The 19,750-nt window shown below is 55.0% G+C and overlaps 1 protein-coding gene across 1 annotated transcript in view; it reads right to left on the bottom strand.

Moving 5' to 3' along the window:
* The window catches only part of EFHD1 (EF-hand domain family member D1), a 39,559-nt gene extending 20,658 nt beyond the window's left edge, over positions 1-18,901 (bottom strand). Inside the window, exon 1 of the mRNA XM_027114330.1 lies at positions 18,540-18,901. Within this exon, the coding sequence (XP_026970131.1) occupies positions 18,540-18,832 (293 nt within the window). The 5' untranslated portion in view covers positions 18,833-18,901. The remainder of the gene's footprint in view (positions 1-18,539) is intronic.
* Between the last annotated feature and the right edge of the window lie 849 nt (positions 18,902-19,750).

The following is a 19,750-nucleotide window of genomic DNA, read 5'->3' on the forward strand; positions in this document are numbered from 1 at the left end:
AAACATTCTCCAGGCCTAAGAAAGAGGACAAATATGTGAGAAAGGGCCTTGGCAAAGTCTGGGTGACAGGTTAAAGGAATTCCAATTTCTTTCAATAGGCAGGAAACTTTGGTTTGACCACTTTGGTGAGTAATGTGCCTGGGAGCAAAAGCACACCACCTCGGTGGGCAAATCCCAGACAGAAGAAAGGGCCGGGGGACTTCCATGGTGGCACAGTGGTTAAGAATCCGCCTGCCAACGCAGGGGACACGGGTTTGAACCCTGGTCCAGGAAGATCCCACATGCCGTGGAGCAACTAAGCCCGTGCACCCCAACTACTGAGCCTGCGCTCTAGAGCCCGCGAGCCACAACTACTGAGCCCACGAGCCACAACTACTGAAGCCCGTGTGCCTAGAGCTCATGCTCCGCAACAAGAGAAGCCACCGCGATAAGGCCACGCACTGCAACCAAGAGTAGCCCCTGGGCTTCCCTGGTGGCGCAGTGGTTAAGAATCCGCCTGCCAATGCAGGGGACATGGGTTCGAGCCCTGGTCCGGGAAGATCCCACGTGCCGCGGAGCAGCTAAGCCCGTGTGCCACAGCTGCTGAGTCTGCGCTTTAGAGCCCACGAGCCACAACTACTGAGTCTGTGTGCCGCAACTGCTCAGGCCCGTGCACCTAGAGACCGTGCTCCGCAACAGGAGAGGCCACCGCAATGAAAAGCCTGCGCACGGCAAGGAAGAGTAGCCCCTGCTTGCCGCAACTAGAGAAAGCCCACGCGCAGCAGCAAAGACCCAACACAGCCAATCAATCAATCAATCAATAAATTTATTAAAAAAAAAAAAGAGTAGCCCCCGCTCTCCTCAACTAGAGAAAGCCCGCTCGCAGCAACGAAGACCCAACGCAGCCAAAAATAAATAAATAAATTTTAAAAAGAAAAAAAAGAAAGAAAGGGCCAGGCATCCTGCCGGGAGCACCAGTTTGGCACAGGAATAAAGCCAGTGTGTGGACTGAGAGGGGATGTCTCCAAGGCAAGAGGGGCAGGAAAGAAAGGGGTCACTCAGCCGCTGCCTCGACTCCCAGGGACTCAGCAAAGACTGCGTCCCTTTGTTCCTGCCCGAAGCACCAGCCAAGCCCATAGTTAAGTCCTGGGAGGACCATAAATTGACCACATTAGTGGTGTCCTCGCCCCTCCCCACAGAACTGGGATTTGTAATCCAGAAGTGCATCTTTCCCTCTTTAAAGTGACCATCTCCGAGGGTTGGTCCACAGCCACTTCCTTCAGGGCCTGCATATGCCAGACAGGCAGGAAAAACCTCCCAGGTCCCCCTCATCAACTTACTGTTTCATCTGCTCCTCTCAAAGCATCCGACTACCATATGCGTTCCGCGCACACGATGGGATTCAAAGCCCCTAATAACTACAACTAGCCTGCTTTGCAGTTCACAGCACATCGTCTCATACACTAACCCTTTCATCTTTATGACAGTCCTATGAAGAATTCATAATGGCCGCCTGTTTACTGTTTATTGAGTGCTCACTAAGTGCCCGGCGCTGTGCTGAAGCACCTGAGTTAGTTCAGCAGTGCTGTGAGGTGGTCACGAGTCACCCCATGTGACAGGTCGTGAAAGCTGAGGGGTGCAGTGAAGCCAATTGCTGTGGATCAGAACTAACCTGGGGCTTTCAGGCGGGTGCCTGGCTTCACGTGGGAACAGGCGAGGCAGGAATGACCATGAACTAAGCTTATACCATGTGCCCCTTAACTCAGTGGGGAGCCAGGGGATGGATAGAGTGCACACACTATGTCCCAACAAACAGACCGCTAGTCAACTGTGCGATTCACACATTTTACAATTTATATCTGATGACTTTGGCAGAAGTAATAGGAGTCACGTTGCTGAGTCCCATACGTGTGTAGATTCTGATTCTGGTCTCGGAGTGCGGTATCGCCAGCTGCCCACATACGCAAAATTATTCATTTTTGCCCGAGAGAATACCGATGTCTCACAAACATTTGAAGAAACAGTCTCACCAACACAGCCCTTCAAATAGATTTGATCGGCTTTAACCCTCCAACACTCCTTTAAGGAACGTCACACTGTCAGGCTGACGAAGAAACCAAGCCCACCTAGGTCAACCAACCAACCGAAGGTCACTAGGCCCAGCGAGGTTAGCCCCGGTTATCGCCACTTGATGCCCACAGCCCACAGCCCGACCGCAGGGCTGGGCAACACCGCCACCAGATGTAGGTTTGATAGCAGGTCAGTCCTTACAGGATGCCAACGTGGCCCCTCCAGTGACAGTTGACAGAGACAAGCCAGCCAAAGCTAAGGCAGAGAGGCGTCCTGGGGAAGCAAGGTGTTAAATGGATAAAGGCCCTTCTGAAAGCTGTGGGACAACTTCAGCAACGCATTCCACCGTGGGTGCGCTTGAAGGAAGCCGGAGGTGAGGACCCCTCGCAGAGGCCCCCAAGGCTGGACTGGGCGCAAAGCACTCACCCTCAACCTGCTCAGAGCCCCTCTCCTCAAGTAACTGCTGTGTGAGGACCCCCTGAGACAAGGCCATCTGCAAACAGGTGACCTTACGCCAAACTTCTGGGCCTGTGGGAGAGATGAATGCAGGCGGATTTGTTTTCCTCATTCTGGAAACCTGCTTTGCTTCCAGTCCCTCCACGAAAATTCCATCACATTCCTTGCAGTTGGGAATCCAGCCCCATGGAAAGGGAGCAACACCTAGAAGAACCTGCCCAGGTCGGGCCCACCTGCACTGCTCAGCTGGCAGAGCCACCCACACCCAGGGGAGTCGGGGGGGGAGCCCCAGACCTAGGCTCATCTGGGGCTCTCCTTCTCCCTACAAAGCCGGCCTAAGCTGCATCACTCTCCCCCTGTTTCAAACCATCAAAATATTTCCTCTCCCCGCCTCCCAGTACTTTATATCTTTCAAATGCTTGCAGGCTCACTGGGGCTCCCTTAAGCCCCTGGCTCCTCCCTCTACCAACATCTTAGCTCCCTGTACCAGTTTTTTTCTATAATTTAAATTTTAACCAAGATTTTTCTTATTAAAGGCAGTTCAGGATATTAAAAAAACAAAAAACAAGAAACCGCACTCATAACTCCGAGACCCCGCATCCTTGTTTGTTTCCTGGGGCTTCTTTCTAGCCCTCCTCTGAATTGGTGAGCTTTTTCCATGTTTTTGCTTTAAAATGTCCTCATTCCCTTCATCTTCCTAATCTCCAGGATCTGTTAGGGGGAGATTCCAGTTCCATCGGCACTGCACGTGGCCCCGCAGACACAGGCCTGGGTGCAAAGCCAGCCCTGCCATTCATTTGGGAGAGACGGGCTGCCGAGCCCACTGCAGGCTGACTCTAACTGAGCTGCCTGTGCCTTGCAGAGCTGTAGACGGGCCAACAGGAGATAACACGCCAGCACCGGCCCCCGGCACCCAGTAAGCAAGCAATGGGAGGGAGCTATATTTAAAAGTAGGACCTGTCTGCAGCTGTGAAGAGGAAGCAGACAACTTCCAGGGCTGCTGCTCTGATGAGCTGCCCACACCCACTGGCCTCAAACAGCCTCTACCATCTTTAGCATTCTGGGGGAAACCCGAATCCACAGGCTGCTGCGACCCCTTCGGCTGAATTTCCAGGAAGCCCTTGATGAGTGACTCTCATCGCCCCGCCTGTCCTGTATGAGAGCATCACATCTGTCCTCCAAGGGCTCACTTGAAAAGGCTTCCCAACTCAACTGATTGGGGTCATCACTGGTCAGGGGAATGGGGTGGATTGAGGCAGGATGGGCTGAGATCCCTGAACACTGGGCCCACCACCCTGAGTGTCTATGACCTGGGAAAGCCCGTGGCCTGGCCAGAGGGGCCCAGGTGACCCTAAATCCTCACCCCACCGAAGGCCTGCCAGTAAGGAGACAGCAGCAAGGGCTCAGGGGCTGGTTTCCAATGTCCGCCCCGTGCTGGTCCGTGAATGGCTTGCTCTCTCAGCTCCACTGTGCAGAGCCCCTGGGTTTTCTTGGTTTTCACCTGCCCAGAATAATCCTGCTATCAAGGAAGAAAGAAGCAGGGCAGCCTTTGTCTGCCTGAAACTCAGCCATCAGAAACTCCCCAGGGATCCCCAGGGGGTACGGGGGTTCTCAGGAGGATTGCCCCAGAAAATGCCTTACTCTTAGTGCTGGGGGGAACCGCCTGCACCCCAGAGACCCAGAACATGGGAACACACCGGCTTGTCTCCAGAAAGGCCTTGTATGGGAAACATGCACTGCCTTTTCAGACAGGCTGGCTCTGGCAGCCACTCAAAGTGTGGTCCCTGGACCATCAGCATCACGGTCATCCAGGATTATTCGAAAGGCAGAATTTCAGGTCCCCTCCCAGACCTGCTGAATCAGAACCTGCATTTTCACAAGATGCCCCGTGTGGCCCAGGCTCTTTCAAGTAGGAGAAGGGCACTGTGCCAGACTGTCCCCAGAGCAGGCAGCCCTTCCTGGGGCTTTCCTGCTTCTCCCGTGGGTGACCCTGGCTGTGCCCATCCAGATGAGCCTCAGGGCCCCCGAGCCCATAGGACTGCCGTTCCTCCGTGCTTCGCTGCCTGCCCCTTCTCTGAGGTCCTGGTTTCCCCTCTTTTGTGTAGGTCCCCCTTAGCTGTCCAATTATCTGCCCTTTCTTTCCTCTCTCTCTCCCTCCCTCTCTCCCTCCCTTTCTCCCTCTCTTTCTCCCTCCCTCCCCTCCTCCCTCCCTCCCTCCCTTCCTTCTGATTTGCTGCAGACTGAGAAACCACATCTCCAAGTGTGTTACAACTACATGCAAAGTAAAAGAAAGCAGGGTGCGAGGAAGGGGGACCCTGAGGAATTAAGTACAAAAGCTTTTGAGCCCAGAGTCTGATTTCCAATCAGGCTGCTCCCAGCCGCCTTTGTGGGATGAACGCCTGGCTCTTCGAGTCACCTGGCTCACATCTACCTGGGGCCTCTCCAGAGCAGAAGAAAAGCACAAAGACCAGTCCCAGCGGGGAGGCAGATGTACAGACAGTTGAGCTGTGATAAGGCCGGAGCATGGGCAGAGCTGGCTCTAACAGGAGTGAGTGTGCAGAGCCGTGGGAGGGAGCCCCTGTCACCAGTGCAGTCCAGAGGTGCTGGGATGTCCCAGAAGGGGGGAGGGGGCCAGCTCCCACAAGGCATTCTGGGAGAGCTGTGTCTTCTTACGGGTAAGAGGGGCAACCCTCAAAGAGTGTGAAGCAGAGGGCTTCCCTGGTGGCGCAGTGGTTGAGAGTCCGCCTGCCGATGCAGGGGACACGGGTTCGTGCCCCGGTCCGGGAAGATCCCACATGCCGCGGAGCGGCTGGGCCCGTGAGCCATGGCCGCTGAGCCTGCGCGTCCGGAGCCTGTGCTCCGCAACGGGAGAGGCCACAACAGTGAGAGGCCCACGTACCGCAAAAACAAAAACAAAAACAAACAAACAAACAAAAAGAGTGTGAAGCAGAGAAGTGACATCAGATGGCTGTCTCAGAAAGACCCCTCGGCTTGATGTGCAGAATGGATTTAGGGGGGCAGTAGCGGGGGAGAGTGGAGTGAGCAGTGGGGGGCATGCAGCAGTCCTCACTGTGGAGAGATGCAGGGAGAGAGAAGGTGAGCTGGGAGTGGCCCTGGGGGCAGGTGAGCGCCAGCTTCACCTGTCCTGTGCACAGCCAGTGCTGCGGGGACTCACTCCTGGGAAATATCCTTCTTTTTCTGGTAAGAGGCCAACATCTTTACAGGCTGCAGGAGACCAGTTGGGTCTCCCCAACCACAACCTCCAATAGTTCTGTACATGGCGTCTGGAAGTTCATAAAGAAAGGGAAGGCGGCAGGGCAGAGCTGAGGGGCCATCCCCACCACTACAGAGCACCCACTGTGTGCTCAGGGCCCCGCAAGACAGCAGAGGGGATGCAGAGTCAGGCAGCTGCTACCCAGGCTTTTGAGACGAGCAGGGAAATCCTCTTTGTCCCAAATGCCTGCAGTGGGAGTGTACTGCACCTGGCAGGGACTCCCACGCGGATTCAGAAGGAGAGAGAGCAGACGGTGCACCAAGCTCCCCCAGCCTCGCGCTCTCAGACTGGCTGCCGTAGCCCAGTAGTGGAAAAGACCTCAGATCGGGAGGTTTCAGCTCCACGCAAACTCTTCCACTGATGCCAGCAACCCAATGTGGAAACAAAGCAAGCCAGGCCCTGTGACCGCCCTCCAAAGGAACGTGCCAGTGGCAACCAGTTACTAGGCCGGGAGTGCTAAGGGCTTCAGCCACACTGAGGGCACAGATGCCAAGAGCCCACGAGTGACCAGGTAGAGAGGGACAAGCCTTGGAAAGCTTCTGCCCTGGCAAATGCAGCAGGGAACAATTCGGTCTACTGGAGCCTTGCTGGGCTCCTCCTGAGGAAGGTGGAGGGCAGCAGGGGCTGGCAGTGAGCTCCTGGGGTCAGACTGCCCTGGTTCAAGGCCCCGGTGACATCCTGTGCTGTGTGTCCTTGGGCGAGTTACTCTCTGGGCTTTGTCCAGGTGCTGCCAAGATGACAGGAAGACAGATAAACTCTCAGCTTATCCTTAAGCGCATGAGTAAGGGTTCACTTTTTTAGTTTTGGCTCATTAAGAGAAGGACCCTAATCCTGGGGTCTCCCCTTGGTCCTTTTGAAGTCGGGGCACCTTTGCTGGGTTTGGATAAGTACAGGCGGCTGGGGACTCACTTGGGAACAGGGGATGGAGCAAGTGGATCTGGGAATTTAGAGTTACCGGCTATCCATCCAGGAAGGAGGGGGAGAAGGGCATCCCAGGGGATGCCCGCCCTGAGCACACCCTGATGGAGGCGATGGGGAGGCCATAGGGCTCTTCTGATCAGGGGTGTCGAAATGAGCAAGGGTGGTTCTTTGCTGTGGTAATGGGGTGTCTCCCCTTGGCTCCCAACACCTCCTATAAAAGGCCTGATGGGCTGGGAAACTGGGCCAGAGGTGCCTCTGGAAACCTAGTTTGCCTGGGAATCCCCAGGAACCCTGTGGATCTCGGGGGATGGGTGCCCCCAAACAACCCGGGGTTTCCACCCCCAGACCCAGTCAGTCCTGGTGCAGCCCCGGTAGTGACCCACTCTCCCTCGACTCCCAAGCCCAGGAGCCAGGGAGGGAAATGGCCAGGGGGAGGCCCTGAGGGAGGGGGAGGTCAGGGCCTACAGGCCCAGTGGAAGTGGACTGTCGGGGGGACTCAGCCGTCCCTCCACATAGAAAGGAAAAGCACCTGGGCTGCCAGCCTCTGGGTCTTCAGAGCCTCCGCCCACAGCTTCCCTGCCGGTGGCCCCTTTCCAGTGTCCTTCCTCTGGGCTGGTACCACCTTAAATCCAGCAGCCCTGCTAGGGGCCTGGACCTGCAGCTCCCTCAGTGGAAAGAACCTGGGGCTGGAACTAGAGTGACCTAATTAAGGCTGTGACTGCACACCAAGTGGTCACGCGATCTTGGGGACAACCTGAGAAGGTGGTCACTTTCCTTTTTCCGCATCTCACTTACAGGCATGTGCCCTGTGTCACGCGGTTGGTGGCACTGCCGGAGGGGACTGCACAACCCCACCGAAGGCTCCTATTCCTGACAGCCCTGGGAGCTGGGAAGCTCCACTGGGGCCGTAATTAGGGACTCAGGGCAGCTCCAGAAGCAAAGCTCAGGCCCCTCTACAGAGGTCAAGGATCCCCTGCCCTGCCTGTGGCCCTGGGTCCAGCTCTGGGGACTGAAGGAAGAAAGAAGTCAGCCACACTCAACCTTAAAGAGCAGACCCTGCTTTCCCAGGGCAAACACCTGGGAGGAGGGGGAGGGGAACCTCCTAAGAATCAACAATAATGGACAGACTGGAATTGGGGGTTATGGGAGAGAGACTGTGGAGCGCCAACAGCCCAGCGAGAATGGGGTCGGGCTGGGGCAGCCAGAGAGAGAGAAGAATGCAGTAGCCAGCTGTGACCGGCCTTGAGGGTCAGCGTGAAGAGTCTGAACTTCGTCCCACGGTCCCCATCAGTAAAATGAGGGATGATGAAAGCACCATCTCACAGTGCTTATGATGTGTAAATGCCAAGAACGGTGCCTGCACACAGTAGGTGCTCTATACGCAGTGGCTCTTAGCAGTGGCTCTGCTCAATAAAGTTGGCCCTTGTAGGAAAGGGTGGGGGGAGTATGAACCATTTAGGGAGGGGACAGAGACCCTGTCACTGAGGCCAAGATGGACAGAGCTGCACAGGATCAGGGGCCAGCACCTCTCTAAGGCTGAGACAGAGCTCACCATGTCCCTGAGGGCGCAGAGCCGAGCCTGTCAGCAGCCAGGTCTTGTTGGTAGAGGGTTGATGGCCGGGGACCATGGTCCCAGGCACAGTGTTCAGTGAGAATTGCCAGGTGGGGCTGGGGGGCCCCGGGAGTTGCCTAATCCCAAGGCTAGGATCAACTACAGTCCTGGGGTCCCTTGCCATTCTGACCAGGAAGGGGCAGCAGGGCCGGCCTTAGGCATGTGACAGTTTATAAGTCCTGAACGACATCCTTCTACTTCCTGCAAACCTGATCTGAGCTGGCAGAGTGCTAAGGACATAGTGTCAGCCAGAGGCAGCCTTGTGTGGAGACAGACCACGCAGTCCTCGCCTCCAAACTCAAAGAATTTACCTTCATTCAGCAACACGGGGGGCAGCTAGGCGGAGACTGAAAGAAAATAAAACCAGGCCTGGACACCCCCCAACACACACACCTACCCACCCACGACTTGTGCAAAGGCCTCCACACTGAGAGAAGGGCCATTAGCAGCAGAACATCAGGCAGGCACTGAAAGGAACGAGAGCCATCAGTGCAGGTGACGTGCACCAAAGATGGCGCTGGCCACATGCACTCCCGCCTCTCCACCTGGAGACCCTTCTAAAAGGAGAGGAAATCAGAGGCACTCGACTCATGATGATAAAGGGAATAAGGGAGGTTGGAAGTGGGGCTAGGGAGAAGGGGGAGGGGCCAAAGACTTGAGATGAAGGACACCTGCGTTAGCCACGGGGCTCAAGGAGGCAGACACCCAAGGCCAAGGTCTCTGTGCAACCAAGTTAGTTTTCGTTTTCCTTTACATCTGGAGGGCTTTTGTTCTTTGTTTTTTGTTTTTGGCCTCACCACGCAGCTTGTGGGATCTTAGTTCCCAGACCAAGGATCGAACCCGTGCCCTCTGCAGTGGAAGCACAGAGTCCTAACCGCTGGACCGCCAGGGAAGTCCCTAAGCCCTTCCTGACCACAGCCCGGCTCAAACACACCTTGGACCAACTCTCAGAGGAAGTAACACCAAGGCAGCCCTTCCAGGGTGCAGAGTGTCACCCAGGGATCCCAGCTGCAGGGCACCAGCTGCCCGGCCCTCTTAGGTGGCAGGAGAAGCAGATACATATGTTCCTCCTACTTAAGCAATAATCTTCCAGAAGCAACTCTGGGGTCCTAGAGCTCTGGGATCCCTCTGCCATCCACTTCTGCTTCTGCCTCTTCTTCCGCTGGGGGCTCCAGGTCTGCCCCAGCCAGTGAAACCACAGGCCACTGACAGGGAGAAAGGCCGAGAAGTGAGGAAAGGGGTGAGCAAGACCACCGACGACTCACAGGGCTCAGGATTCAGAAGATTCCAAAGCAGTTGCCTGGAACAGGGGCCGGCAATCTATAGCCTGCGGGCAGGTTCTGCTCACCAGGTCTTATCCGGACGCAGACACGCCAGTTAGTTTAGGTCCCTTGACGTATCGTCTGCAGCTACTTTCGGTCACAGCGGCAGAGTTGAGCAGTGGCAACAGAGAACCTAGGGCCCACAAGGCCAAAATAGATTTACTACCTGGCCCTTTACGCACCAAGCTGGCCCAACCCTGGCCCAGAAGGAACTTTGACCGTCGTACAGCCTGACCCCCAGCCTTCCAAGAGCCTCCCAACCCTTCCTTGCTGCAAAACTCTCACTCCACGAAGACAGACCACACCTTCCAATGGAACTCCAGAGAAAGGGGCTTACCACCTTTGAGACCATTCTTTTTATTTTTCAACAACTCCAACCATGAGAAAGTTCTTTCTTCTCTACGCTGAACCAAGGCCGTGGCTTCCTTTCACTGAACCCTCATTACCCACCTTCTGCCCCCTGAGGTCGAGCAGATCCCCACCAGACTTCAAACTCTCAGCCCCCATCCTCTGGCTCCAGGAGCCTCGGCCCCAAGGCCTTTGATCCTTCGAGGGCCTGAACCCCTTCCCAGTCCTGGCTGGCTGCTCCTCCCTGGCTTTGTCCAGAAAGACCACGACCCCCTGCCCTGAATGCAGCATCTTCACAGTGTCTGCTAGGCTACCCGGGGTTTCTTATACATGGGTGGTGGATGGCTTTTCCAGGATTTGCATCCTTCCCTGTCAAGCAGCATCATGTTAAATCCAGCCCATTGTTCAGAGTTCATAGAGCTTCTCGAGGGCAGAAACCCCTCCAGAGCAATCTGTATAATACCAGCACCTGGCATGTGCTTCACCGAATGAATGAAAAAACTGATGAATGAACAGCTCACAGACAGCAGGTGAGAAAGAGGCTCATCCTTCTCATCATCATGGAATCCCAGGAGCAGACATTAGTGAATGTGCACACCGCGCTGGCCACGGGAGCCCAGGGGCGGGAGCCCCGGGAAAGGGGTCACAGAAGGTCCGTGAGGCCTCGGAACCAAAGAAGGATTCAGTGCGGGACTTGGGTCTGTGTCTTGGCAGGCCACTGAGCACAGGTAGAGTTTCATCCTGCAGGATGGCACAGTCCACGCTCCAACAACTCAGATATCCCTGTATGTAGGCCTTCCAAGGAACATCTAGCATTTAGGACCAGGGGAGCCCTTCAATCACCAACACTGAAGGGACACAGAAGCAGGGGGAGGCTGCAGAGTGTGAGCCTGCAGGAGTGCACCTGATACACAGATATTCATGAAGCAGGAAGCTAATAATAGCAAGCTGTGTAAAACCTAGCGTGTGTGCTGGGATCCTACACGGAGTATCTCTTTCCCCAAGTCACGGACAGGCCTGGCAGCCACTAGCTCCAGAGCCTGAGACCTGATTCATTCGATACATCCTTAGAGATCACTGGTTCAGCCACGCCGTGAAACCACACATGATGTAGCCTGTGTCCACCAAGCCCCCGAAATTCAATGGAAGATGGTATTTCTATTTACTAGTTAGTCTGGGGGGTGGGGAGGTATCACAGGGCTAAGCGTATAGATAAAGTTAGAGTCCCCTGGGCCTTAACGCTTTGAAACTAGGCCCTTAACTAATTTTGCAAGAGAGAAAGGAAAAAGGACTTTTTTTTTTTTTGCGTTATGTAAGATTTTAATAAGTCACTCGAATTCTCACAAAATGTGATGCTCTGTAATAAGGAGAGTGGAGGAGGCTTCCCAGAGAAAGGAGGTAAGGAACAAGGAATGAGGAGAAAGGAAACTGTCTGCCAAGATAAAACTGCCAGAAACAGTGGCACCTGCTTCCAGCCACCCCGACATCACACTCTGGGCAAAGAAAACCAGTGCTTAAACCTCTCTAAGAAATAGTTCCCAGTTACAGCGTCTTTCTGCCGGAGACCAAGGCCCCAAACAGAAGCCGGCCTGGGTTCTGGCTGACTGCCCGCCAGGAATTCAGACAAGCCCTGGGTTCTCCTGCCCCACCTTCAAGCAGAACAGTCAAAGGTGCAAACTCCAGTGCAGGTGAGGGAATTTCAACTCTAAGGTGGGTCACCGTGCACTAAAGACACAATCAGGAGAGTCAGAAGCCCTCGCCTTTCTCTAAGGGGGAAAAAATCACTGAACTAACTTCCAGTTACTTCCATCCACCTTTCCCTGTGTATAAGGCAATTCACTCAAAAGATACAGATACAGATCCACCTCCCCAGTAAACCTCCTTAACGGGGCTCCCTTCACCCCTTTGGCAAATTCCCAGCCCTCCAAGTCCACACCCCTTCCTCCCTCCCTCAGAGAAAAGTCTAGGGAGGAGAAGAAGAAACTGGGGGTGGGGGAGATGAGAAATGAAGAGTTCCAGGGCAGCCCTGCCTTTTCGGGGTTCAGCAGTGATGGGGAGTCAAGTCCTGGCAGGGCATCCATGATGTCATCATTTCCGATTCTGATAAAAAGACAACTTTCCCACAGCCAAAGGCTCCTCTCCCCACCCTCTCTCTGGGGCATTGAAACACAAGCTTTTACTATGCTGCAAGAACATCACAGCTGCATTTTAAGATGCTGTATTTGGGTCCACCCTTAAGTGGCTGCCCTCATTACCTCCCTTTGAAAGGGGCCTCTGGATAAGCCCAAGGTAATTAAAATTTCCTGTCTAACCTTCACCGCTCCACCAGCTCGTATTACAGCCCTGGACACACACGGTAGAGTCAGTTTCTCTGGGGCCTTCTCACTCTTCGTTTAAAATCAGGCCACTATTCTCTTGGCCCAGCCTATCCAGTAACACTCTTGGAAACGGAGAGGGAACTTTCTCTGGTGACGCCTCTGGCTTCCCACACTCATTAGAAAATTCTCTCTCTTCTACAACACACCAGGCTCATTTGTAGTAGGTCCCAACAATACAAAGGCAAATAAATGACCCCCCCGCTCCAAGAAGCTGATGTGTTCACAGGCTGGAAAGGATCCAGGGTTTTTTAAACCTTGAAAATGTAAGAGATCCCTAAGTGAAATACTTTTAAATAGGAAAATCAAACTGCAAAGATCAAAGCACGTTTTGCAGTGTCTGCATAAATCTATATAGCCCCGGGCAAAAAGAACAGGCGTACTTTGTTCTGGTCAAGTCAGGTTCTGAGTGAACTCTAAGGCGACATCAGAATCTGGATCTAGAAACAGATTAAAAGTGAAATTCTTGCTGAAAGTAAGTGCACTCCTGGCACAAGCTGGGGGCTTTCTATTGGTATTGTTTTTTGTAGTTAGATGGCAACTCCATTTGAAATAGGGTTAGGCTTTGAGAAGACTGATCCCCCTTCTGTTGAGGGTAGGAATCATTCTGGCTTTGGTTACATCTCAGACCTCCTAAATCACCTAAACAATCTAAAGTGTTTAAGATTCTGACATGTCATGATGCACATAGACAGAGCACCTCTGCCCAGGGGCAGTAATGGGTTGAAGAGGGTCCCCCCACCCCAAAAATTCACAGCCATCTAGAACTTCAGAATGTGACCTATTTGGAAATAGGATCTTTGCAGATATAATAAATTGAATTAAAATGTCATTCTGTGTTGGGGCTTCCCTGGTGGCGCAGTGGTTGAGGGTCCGCCTGCCGATGCAGGGGACGCGGGTTCGTGCCCCGGTCCGGGAGGATCCCGCATGCCGCGGAGCGGCTGGGCCCGTGGGCCATGGCCGCTGGGCCTGCGCGTCCGGAGCCTGTGCTCCGCGGCGGGAGGGGTCACGGCGGTGAGAGGCCCGCGTACCGCAAAAAAATAAAAAAAAAAAAAAAAAAAAAAAATGTCATTCTGTGGAATTCCCTGGTGGTCTGGTGGTCAGGACTCAGCATTTTCACTGCCGTGGCCCAGGTTCGATCCCTCGTCAGGGAACTAAGATCCTGCAAGCCACGCAGCATGGCCAAAAAAAAGAAGTCATACTGGATTAGGGTGGGCCCTAAATCCAAGGACTAGTGTCTTTACAAGAAGGCTATGTGAACACACACACACACACAGGGAGAACACCATGTGACTATCAAGACAGGGACTAGAGTGACGCGTTTGCAAGCCAGGGATGCCGAGAATTGCTGGCAACCATCAGAAGCTAGAAGAGGCATGGAAGGGTTCTTCCCTAGAGGCTTTGGAGCAAGCATGGCCCTTCTGATACCTTGATTTCAGAGTCCAGCCTCCAGAACGGTAAGAGGATACATCTCTCTTGTTTTAAACCACCAGCTTGTGCTCCTTGTTACAGCAGCCCTAGGACACTCATCCACTCACCCAGAAGTAGAACGAGTAAGTCCCCTCAACAGAGCCCTGGGGGCAGTCCCAGGGGGACCAATTACCCACCAAGCGGCCACATCCCCACTCCACAGCTCAAGCTGCAGGTGAAATCAGCTTCAAAGGAGAAACCAGACATTGCAAAGTGTTTGTAAATTATTTAACAAAAAGGACAACATACAATTTGCACATCCACCAAAATTATGGCTGTGAAAATTAGTGCCTGAAACTTACTGGTCTCACCACGCACGGGCCAAGCATTGAGCTAACTGCTTCATATACTGAATTTATTTAATCCCCACAATAAACTCACAAGGCAGGTACTTTTCTATCCCCACTTGACATAAGGGGAAACCGAGGCACAGAGCTTTTCAGTAGTAACCTTCCCAAAGTAACCTTCCAAGTAGCAAGTGGTAGAGTTGGGGTCTGAACCCAGGAAGCCTGGGTCCAAGTTCATGCTCTTAACAGACTCACACACTGCTTCTGCAATGGATAGAATGTGGAAAGCATGAAAAACAAGTTGAGGTTTTTCACATGATTTTTTTAAATTTATGCATAAAAAACAAAGGAAAAAGAAAAAGACACATTTCAGTTGGGGGCAGATGTGTGGCAACGAGCAGCTGCTGACCGGACAGGGTGAGGGCAGAGTGACACACCCACAGGGCAGGGAGACGAGTCGGGGAGGGGTGGGCATGCCCAGGGCTTCTCCAGGAAGAAGAGGCACCACAAAGGGATCCGCTTGCCCAGCCCTCAGAGAGTGGCCAAAGCATGCTCAGAAAAGTTTCGATGCAAGAGTGTGCGTGGGGAGGGGGATGTGAGCAAAAATTAGGTTTTCAAGAGGACCTGCCCAGATGTAGTTTTGGTTTTTTTTTTTTAATTTTGTTTAAGTCATGCCGTATTTTTTAAAAGTCAAGTAGGACAGCAGGAAGAGGAAAATATGAAAGAGGGCCAGCAGAAAAGCTGGGCTGGGCTGTGAGCAAAGCTGGGACCTCATCAGCTCATCAGCTGCGGAGGACCAGCTACAGGACAGGTGGTACTGCCGGGTCAACGGGTGGCAAATCCCCAAATGCCAAGCCCCACAGCAGCCTTCCCGGGTAGGAGGGGGCCCACAGCCTACCGCAGCCTGGGCAAGGGCAGTGGGTGCAGGCAGCCCCCAGGGCTGGCGAGATCGGCAGAGAGGATCCTGGAGCCAGCTGGCCGCCTGGAGGGAGCTCAGGGTAGCAGGACGGCAGAGAGACCAGGGGGTGGCAGGGGGGCTGGTCTGACTTAGCGACCACAGGGGGCCCTCCATGAGATGAGATGAGATGAGAGTCACGGCCACGTGCCAGGCAACAAGGATGGATGAGGACTAAAAGCAGAGCTGTGTCAGAGATGCCCAAGTGACAAAATCTCCCGGACTGGGGAGTCCCTGACCCTGGTGGGGTGGGGAGAGCAAAGCTGCAGCTGCCTCCCAGGTGAGGAATCTGGGTGGAAGCACCTGAGGGGAAGCCCATCGGGCTCAGCTGGAGGAGGCTGAGTCTGGAAGCTCAGGGGGGGACCGGGTGTGTGTAGCATGGCAGCCTGAAGGCTCGGCAGGGCGGGAAGGGTTCTAAACATGGACATGGGGCCTGGAGCCAAGGGAGGGGGGGGACAGCCTTCAGCAAAAGGCCCCCGTTCCACGTCACATGCTGACTTGGCACTGGCCACCGCCTCCTCTCACTCAGTTCTCACCAAACCCTTGAAAGAAAGGGGTGTTCCCATTTTACAGATGAAAAGACAGAAGTGGTTAAGCAACTTGCCCTTGATCACAGCTAATGACCCTGGAATGAGGGGGCTATAGCCCCACCTTCCTCAAACTCATGATGGATAATTGGGTCTCTTTTTTTTTTTTGGCTGCATTGTATAGCATGTGGGACCTTAGTTCCCTGACCACGGATGGAACCTGTGTCCCCTGCAGTGGAAGCGTAGCATCACAACCACTGGCCCACCAGGGAAGTCCCAAGATAATTGGGTCTTGATACTAGGTTTAAGGGGTGGGGGGGGCCTTTCCAAACCACTGTTGGGGGAAATATCATTCCCCGAGTGGCCCCTGCCCCTGGCAGCCACAGCAGCTACCTGCCCCTCATGGGAAGGTGGTACTCCTACCAGCAAGAAACTAAGGCTTCGAGGGACCATGTAGCCTGCCCAGGGTCACAGGTCCTAGGCCCTGTCTGACCCTACGCCTGTGAGGCTCCTCCTGCCACACTGGTGTCTCCAGCCACCACTTGGCCGACTGTAACTGGATCAGTCTTGCCTCCCCTGCCTTCTAGGACATGGGGGGAAATCCCCAGGAAGGATTCTTTGCAATTACTCATGCCTCAGATGCCACTGCCTGATGACCGGAGCTGCCAGTCCTGCCTCAGGACACTGGAGGCTGAAGGCCTGAGTCTGCCCACAGTCAGGTCCGGGATGGAGCTGTGAAGGTCCTTCACATTGAGCAGCACAGATCCCCCCTCCTCAGCAAGAGCCCCACTGCCAGTCCCCCTGCTAGTCTCTGCAGGGGTAGGGCACATGGCTCAGGCCTGGCCAACCAGAGCAGCGGGCTGCCCTGGCCACAGCAGTTGGTTCAGAGCCAATAAGAAGCAATAGTAAAGCTACAAAAGACACACACACAGTAAGCTCTTTGCTGTGTTTACTCTTCCCACTGGACTTGCTGGAGCTACTGTGGCCACACTGCCACCACCAGGGATAAGCCACCTGAGAATGGGGACAACACAGAGAGGAAGCTGGCTTTAGAAAAAGAAATTAAGCTCTGATGGCATCATTTGAGCTCCCTGATCCAGCCATACCTGACACCAGTCCTTTTTTAGTTTTATGAACCCATTAATCCCTTTTTTGTTTATGCCAATTTTGGTTGCAAGTGACAGAAAACCCAACCTAGACTTGTGACTGACACAGTAGCTCTGGAGGAAGAAGTCTCGTGCTCAGGCTGGGCTGCCAGCTCTGTGGGACCCCAGACTACACACTGCCTTCCCTTTAGCTTGACCCTCTTCCGGTATCTGTTTCCTCACCAACGCCACCTTGCTTGGTCTCCCAAGGCCCTCTGATTGTGTGGACTCCCTTTATTACTCTTAAGCAGCCAACAAACAAACAAACAAACATCCTTTCAACGATTGTTCTGCAGAAAAAAATAATAGTAATAAAAATAAATGAAAGAAATCTGAATCACCCCAAAGTGATTGGAAGAAGAAGGTCCCCAAGATGCCCTCTCTGAAGCCAGCTGGACTGGGAGGAAGTGCTGGGACCTGGGAGCAGCCAGAGGGGGAGCAGTATGCCAGGAAAGGCATAACCCCAAATAAATCAAAGGGGCTGTGACGCACCATTCACTTTTCTGTCTCTGCCCCAGTGCATTCTTTTGCTTCAACTCAGCCTTCCTTAATGGCCCAAATTATACCTATCGGGTGTTAACACCAGAGATCAGTGCCTGGAAGCCAGGGACGCGGAAATCAGGGTGTCAGGGAAGCGGAGAAGATGCGGAGGCTCCGGGTACCAGCCTCTGCTGACCTCCGCGCAGGGGCTGGGGCTGGACAACAGCCCAGTCTCAGGAAGGGGCCCAGGCTCCCGCCACACAGCGCCGGCCAGAGCGCCTTTAAATAGAACCTCCACGCGGGAGGACAAACACATTCCAAGCGCATTTTAAACCGCCCCAAGCATGACCTGGCCGGCGGCCTCCGCTCCCCCAGGCATTTTTCCGGTCTTGGCCCAATTCTGGAACTAATATTAATAGCTCAGTTAGGAGCTTACGGTGTGCAAAATACTTTATGGCCTTAAAAGGCAGGGACGATTACTTCCCCCACTCTCTAGATGAAGAAACTGAGGCCCAGGGAGCTGGCAAGCTCCAAGGCCGACTACCGGGGGTCTCTCTACGCTGCCTCCACCGCCCGATGGGGCTGACACGGCAGGACCGGAATGAGCCCCCGCCGGACCAGCTGCCACCTGCCTTGTCCGGTTCCGGAAGGGCGCCTCCTGCCCAAGAGGCAAGAAGGGGGACAACAGCCAAGGCGACGCTCCCAAGAGGCTCCCTGAACGTGCTCGCTCCAGGAACGTACTGATCTTTCGTGAAGAGTTTAACAAACTCCCAGTTCTCAGGCTCTGTTGGTACATCCAACCCCGCGCGGCAGCCAAGGATAAGTTTCCTCCTTTGTTTTAAAAGATAAAGGACAACGAGGCTAATTTCTCCCTCGGGAGATAAAGTTAAAGTTGGCAGGTGAGGCGCGGCGCGTCTCCGTTTCCTAGAAGTTGCGCCCTGGGCAAATCTCGGAGCGGGCCCGCGGAGGGGGCGGGACCCGCCGTCCGGACCCGGGAGCCCCGGACTCGGGCTCGGCTGCCCGAGGGGAGCTTCTGACCTCGGTCACGGAGAACGGCGGCTCCTGCTCTCGGTGTCCCAGCCCCGCTGGATCCCCCGCACCGCGCCGGGATCGGTCGGGGCGCGCTGGATCTGGGGGGCGTGGGGTTAAATGCTAAAGACACTCCTGGAATCCCTGCACTATCCCATCCTGTGCCCGCCCCCCCACAAGCGGGGCCCGGGACTCCCAGCCAGAAAGACCAACCCACCGCCACCTCCCCCTCCCTCCCGGGCTCAGGGTCCCCGGGGGCGCACGGCGCAGGACGCGGCGGAGAGCTTACAGTTTGAACATGCTCTCCAGGTCCTTGATAAGACGGCGGCTGAACTCCGGGAACTCGGAGTAGGGATGGAAGACCTTGCAGCGGCGGGGTCGCGCCGCGCCCTCGTTGATGACCAGCCGTCGGTTCAGCTGCGCGCTCAGCTCGGCGTCGGCTCTGGTGGTGGGCGCCCAGGCGGATGGCTGCGGCTGGGGCTCGGGGACTGGGGCGGCTCGGGGCGCAGGCTGGAGCCCGCCGTCTACCTCCTCCCAATGCAGTCGCTGCTGCAGTTTGCTCGCCAGCTTCTCGCTGGCCATGGCCGCGGTGGATCCGGGGACGCGGGGAGTGGGCTGACAGCGCGTTGCTCGCCGACTCGCGACTCTGCGACACTTCGCCAAGACGGCGGGGACCCGGAGGTTGGGTGGAACCGTGGGCGGGGGCGGGGGAGGGCGGCGGGCGGGGCGGAGCCGCGGCTTTAAGGAGGCGCTGGGGCTCGGGGACCGCCCGCCCGGCCAGAGGCCACAGGTGTCGGCGCGTCCCGGGGACGTCGACCCGCTCTCCACTACCCGGGGCTCCAAGACCGGGAGCTGAGCGCCTCCCGAGACGAGGAGTGGACCCTCGGATCAACTCTGACTTTGCCGCCCGCTCCCACGGAGCCCAGGGACCTTGTGGTCCCCGAGGGAACGGCACCGGGAAAAGTTTCAGTACCGTCTGGCGGTTCCTTTCTCGTCCCCCAGAAGTGCCCAGACTGGAGCCGCTCGCGGCGGGGGACAGACTGGGGGTGGGGGGAGCCAAGCGCCTCCGGATGACACCTACGCGTCCCCAAGGCTGCGGGTGGCACCCAGTGGTCGCAAAGGGCTGGGTGAGGGAAGTGCCCGCAGGGAGCGCGGGGAAGGGGCAGCTGAATTTCACTCACTGAAAAGAAATGTTTCCAAAACATACTAAAAACAAATAAGCAAACCGAAAAAAGAACAATCAAGGGAGACAAACTCGTGGCTCTCCTGGTGGTAAGACACCAGCACCACTTCGGGGGCTCTGGCTTTTTCTGTTAAGCACAAGAAAGAAAAGAAAAAGAAGCTTGAAAATAAAGAAATAAATCAGCCTTTTTAGCAAGAGGGTAAAAACAAGTACAGTCGTCACTGCCCTAAGGATGGCTGTTACGTCAGCCAAGCCTTGAGAAGAATCTTGTAAACACTGATCCGCCCCTACTGGGACGCACTCTGTTCTGACTGCCT

The sequence above is a fragment of the Aethalodelphis obliquidens genome, unplaced genomic scaffold (genome assembly GCF_003676395.1).
Source record: "Aethalodelphis obliquidens isolate GAN/ISIS:26980383/991018 unplaced genomic scaffold, ASM367639v1 scaffold2, whole genome shotgun sequence".
Lineage (NCBI taxonomy): Eukaryota > Metazoa > Chordata > Mammalia > Artiodactyla > Delphinidae > Aethalodelphis > Aethalodelphis obliquidens.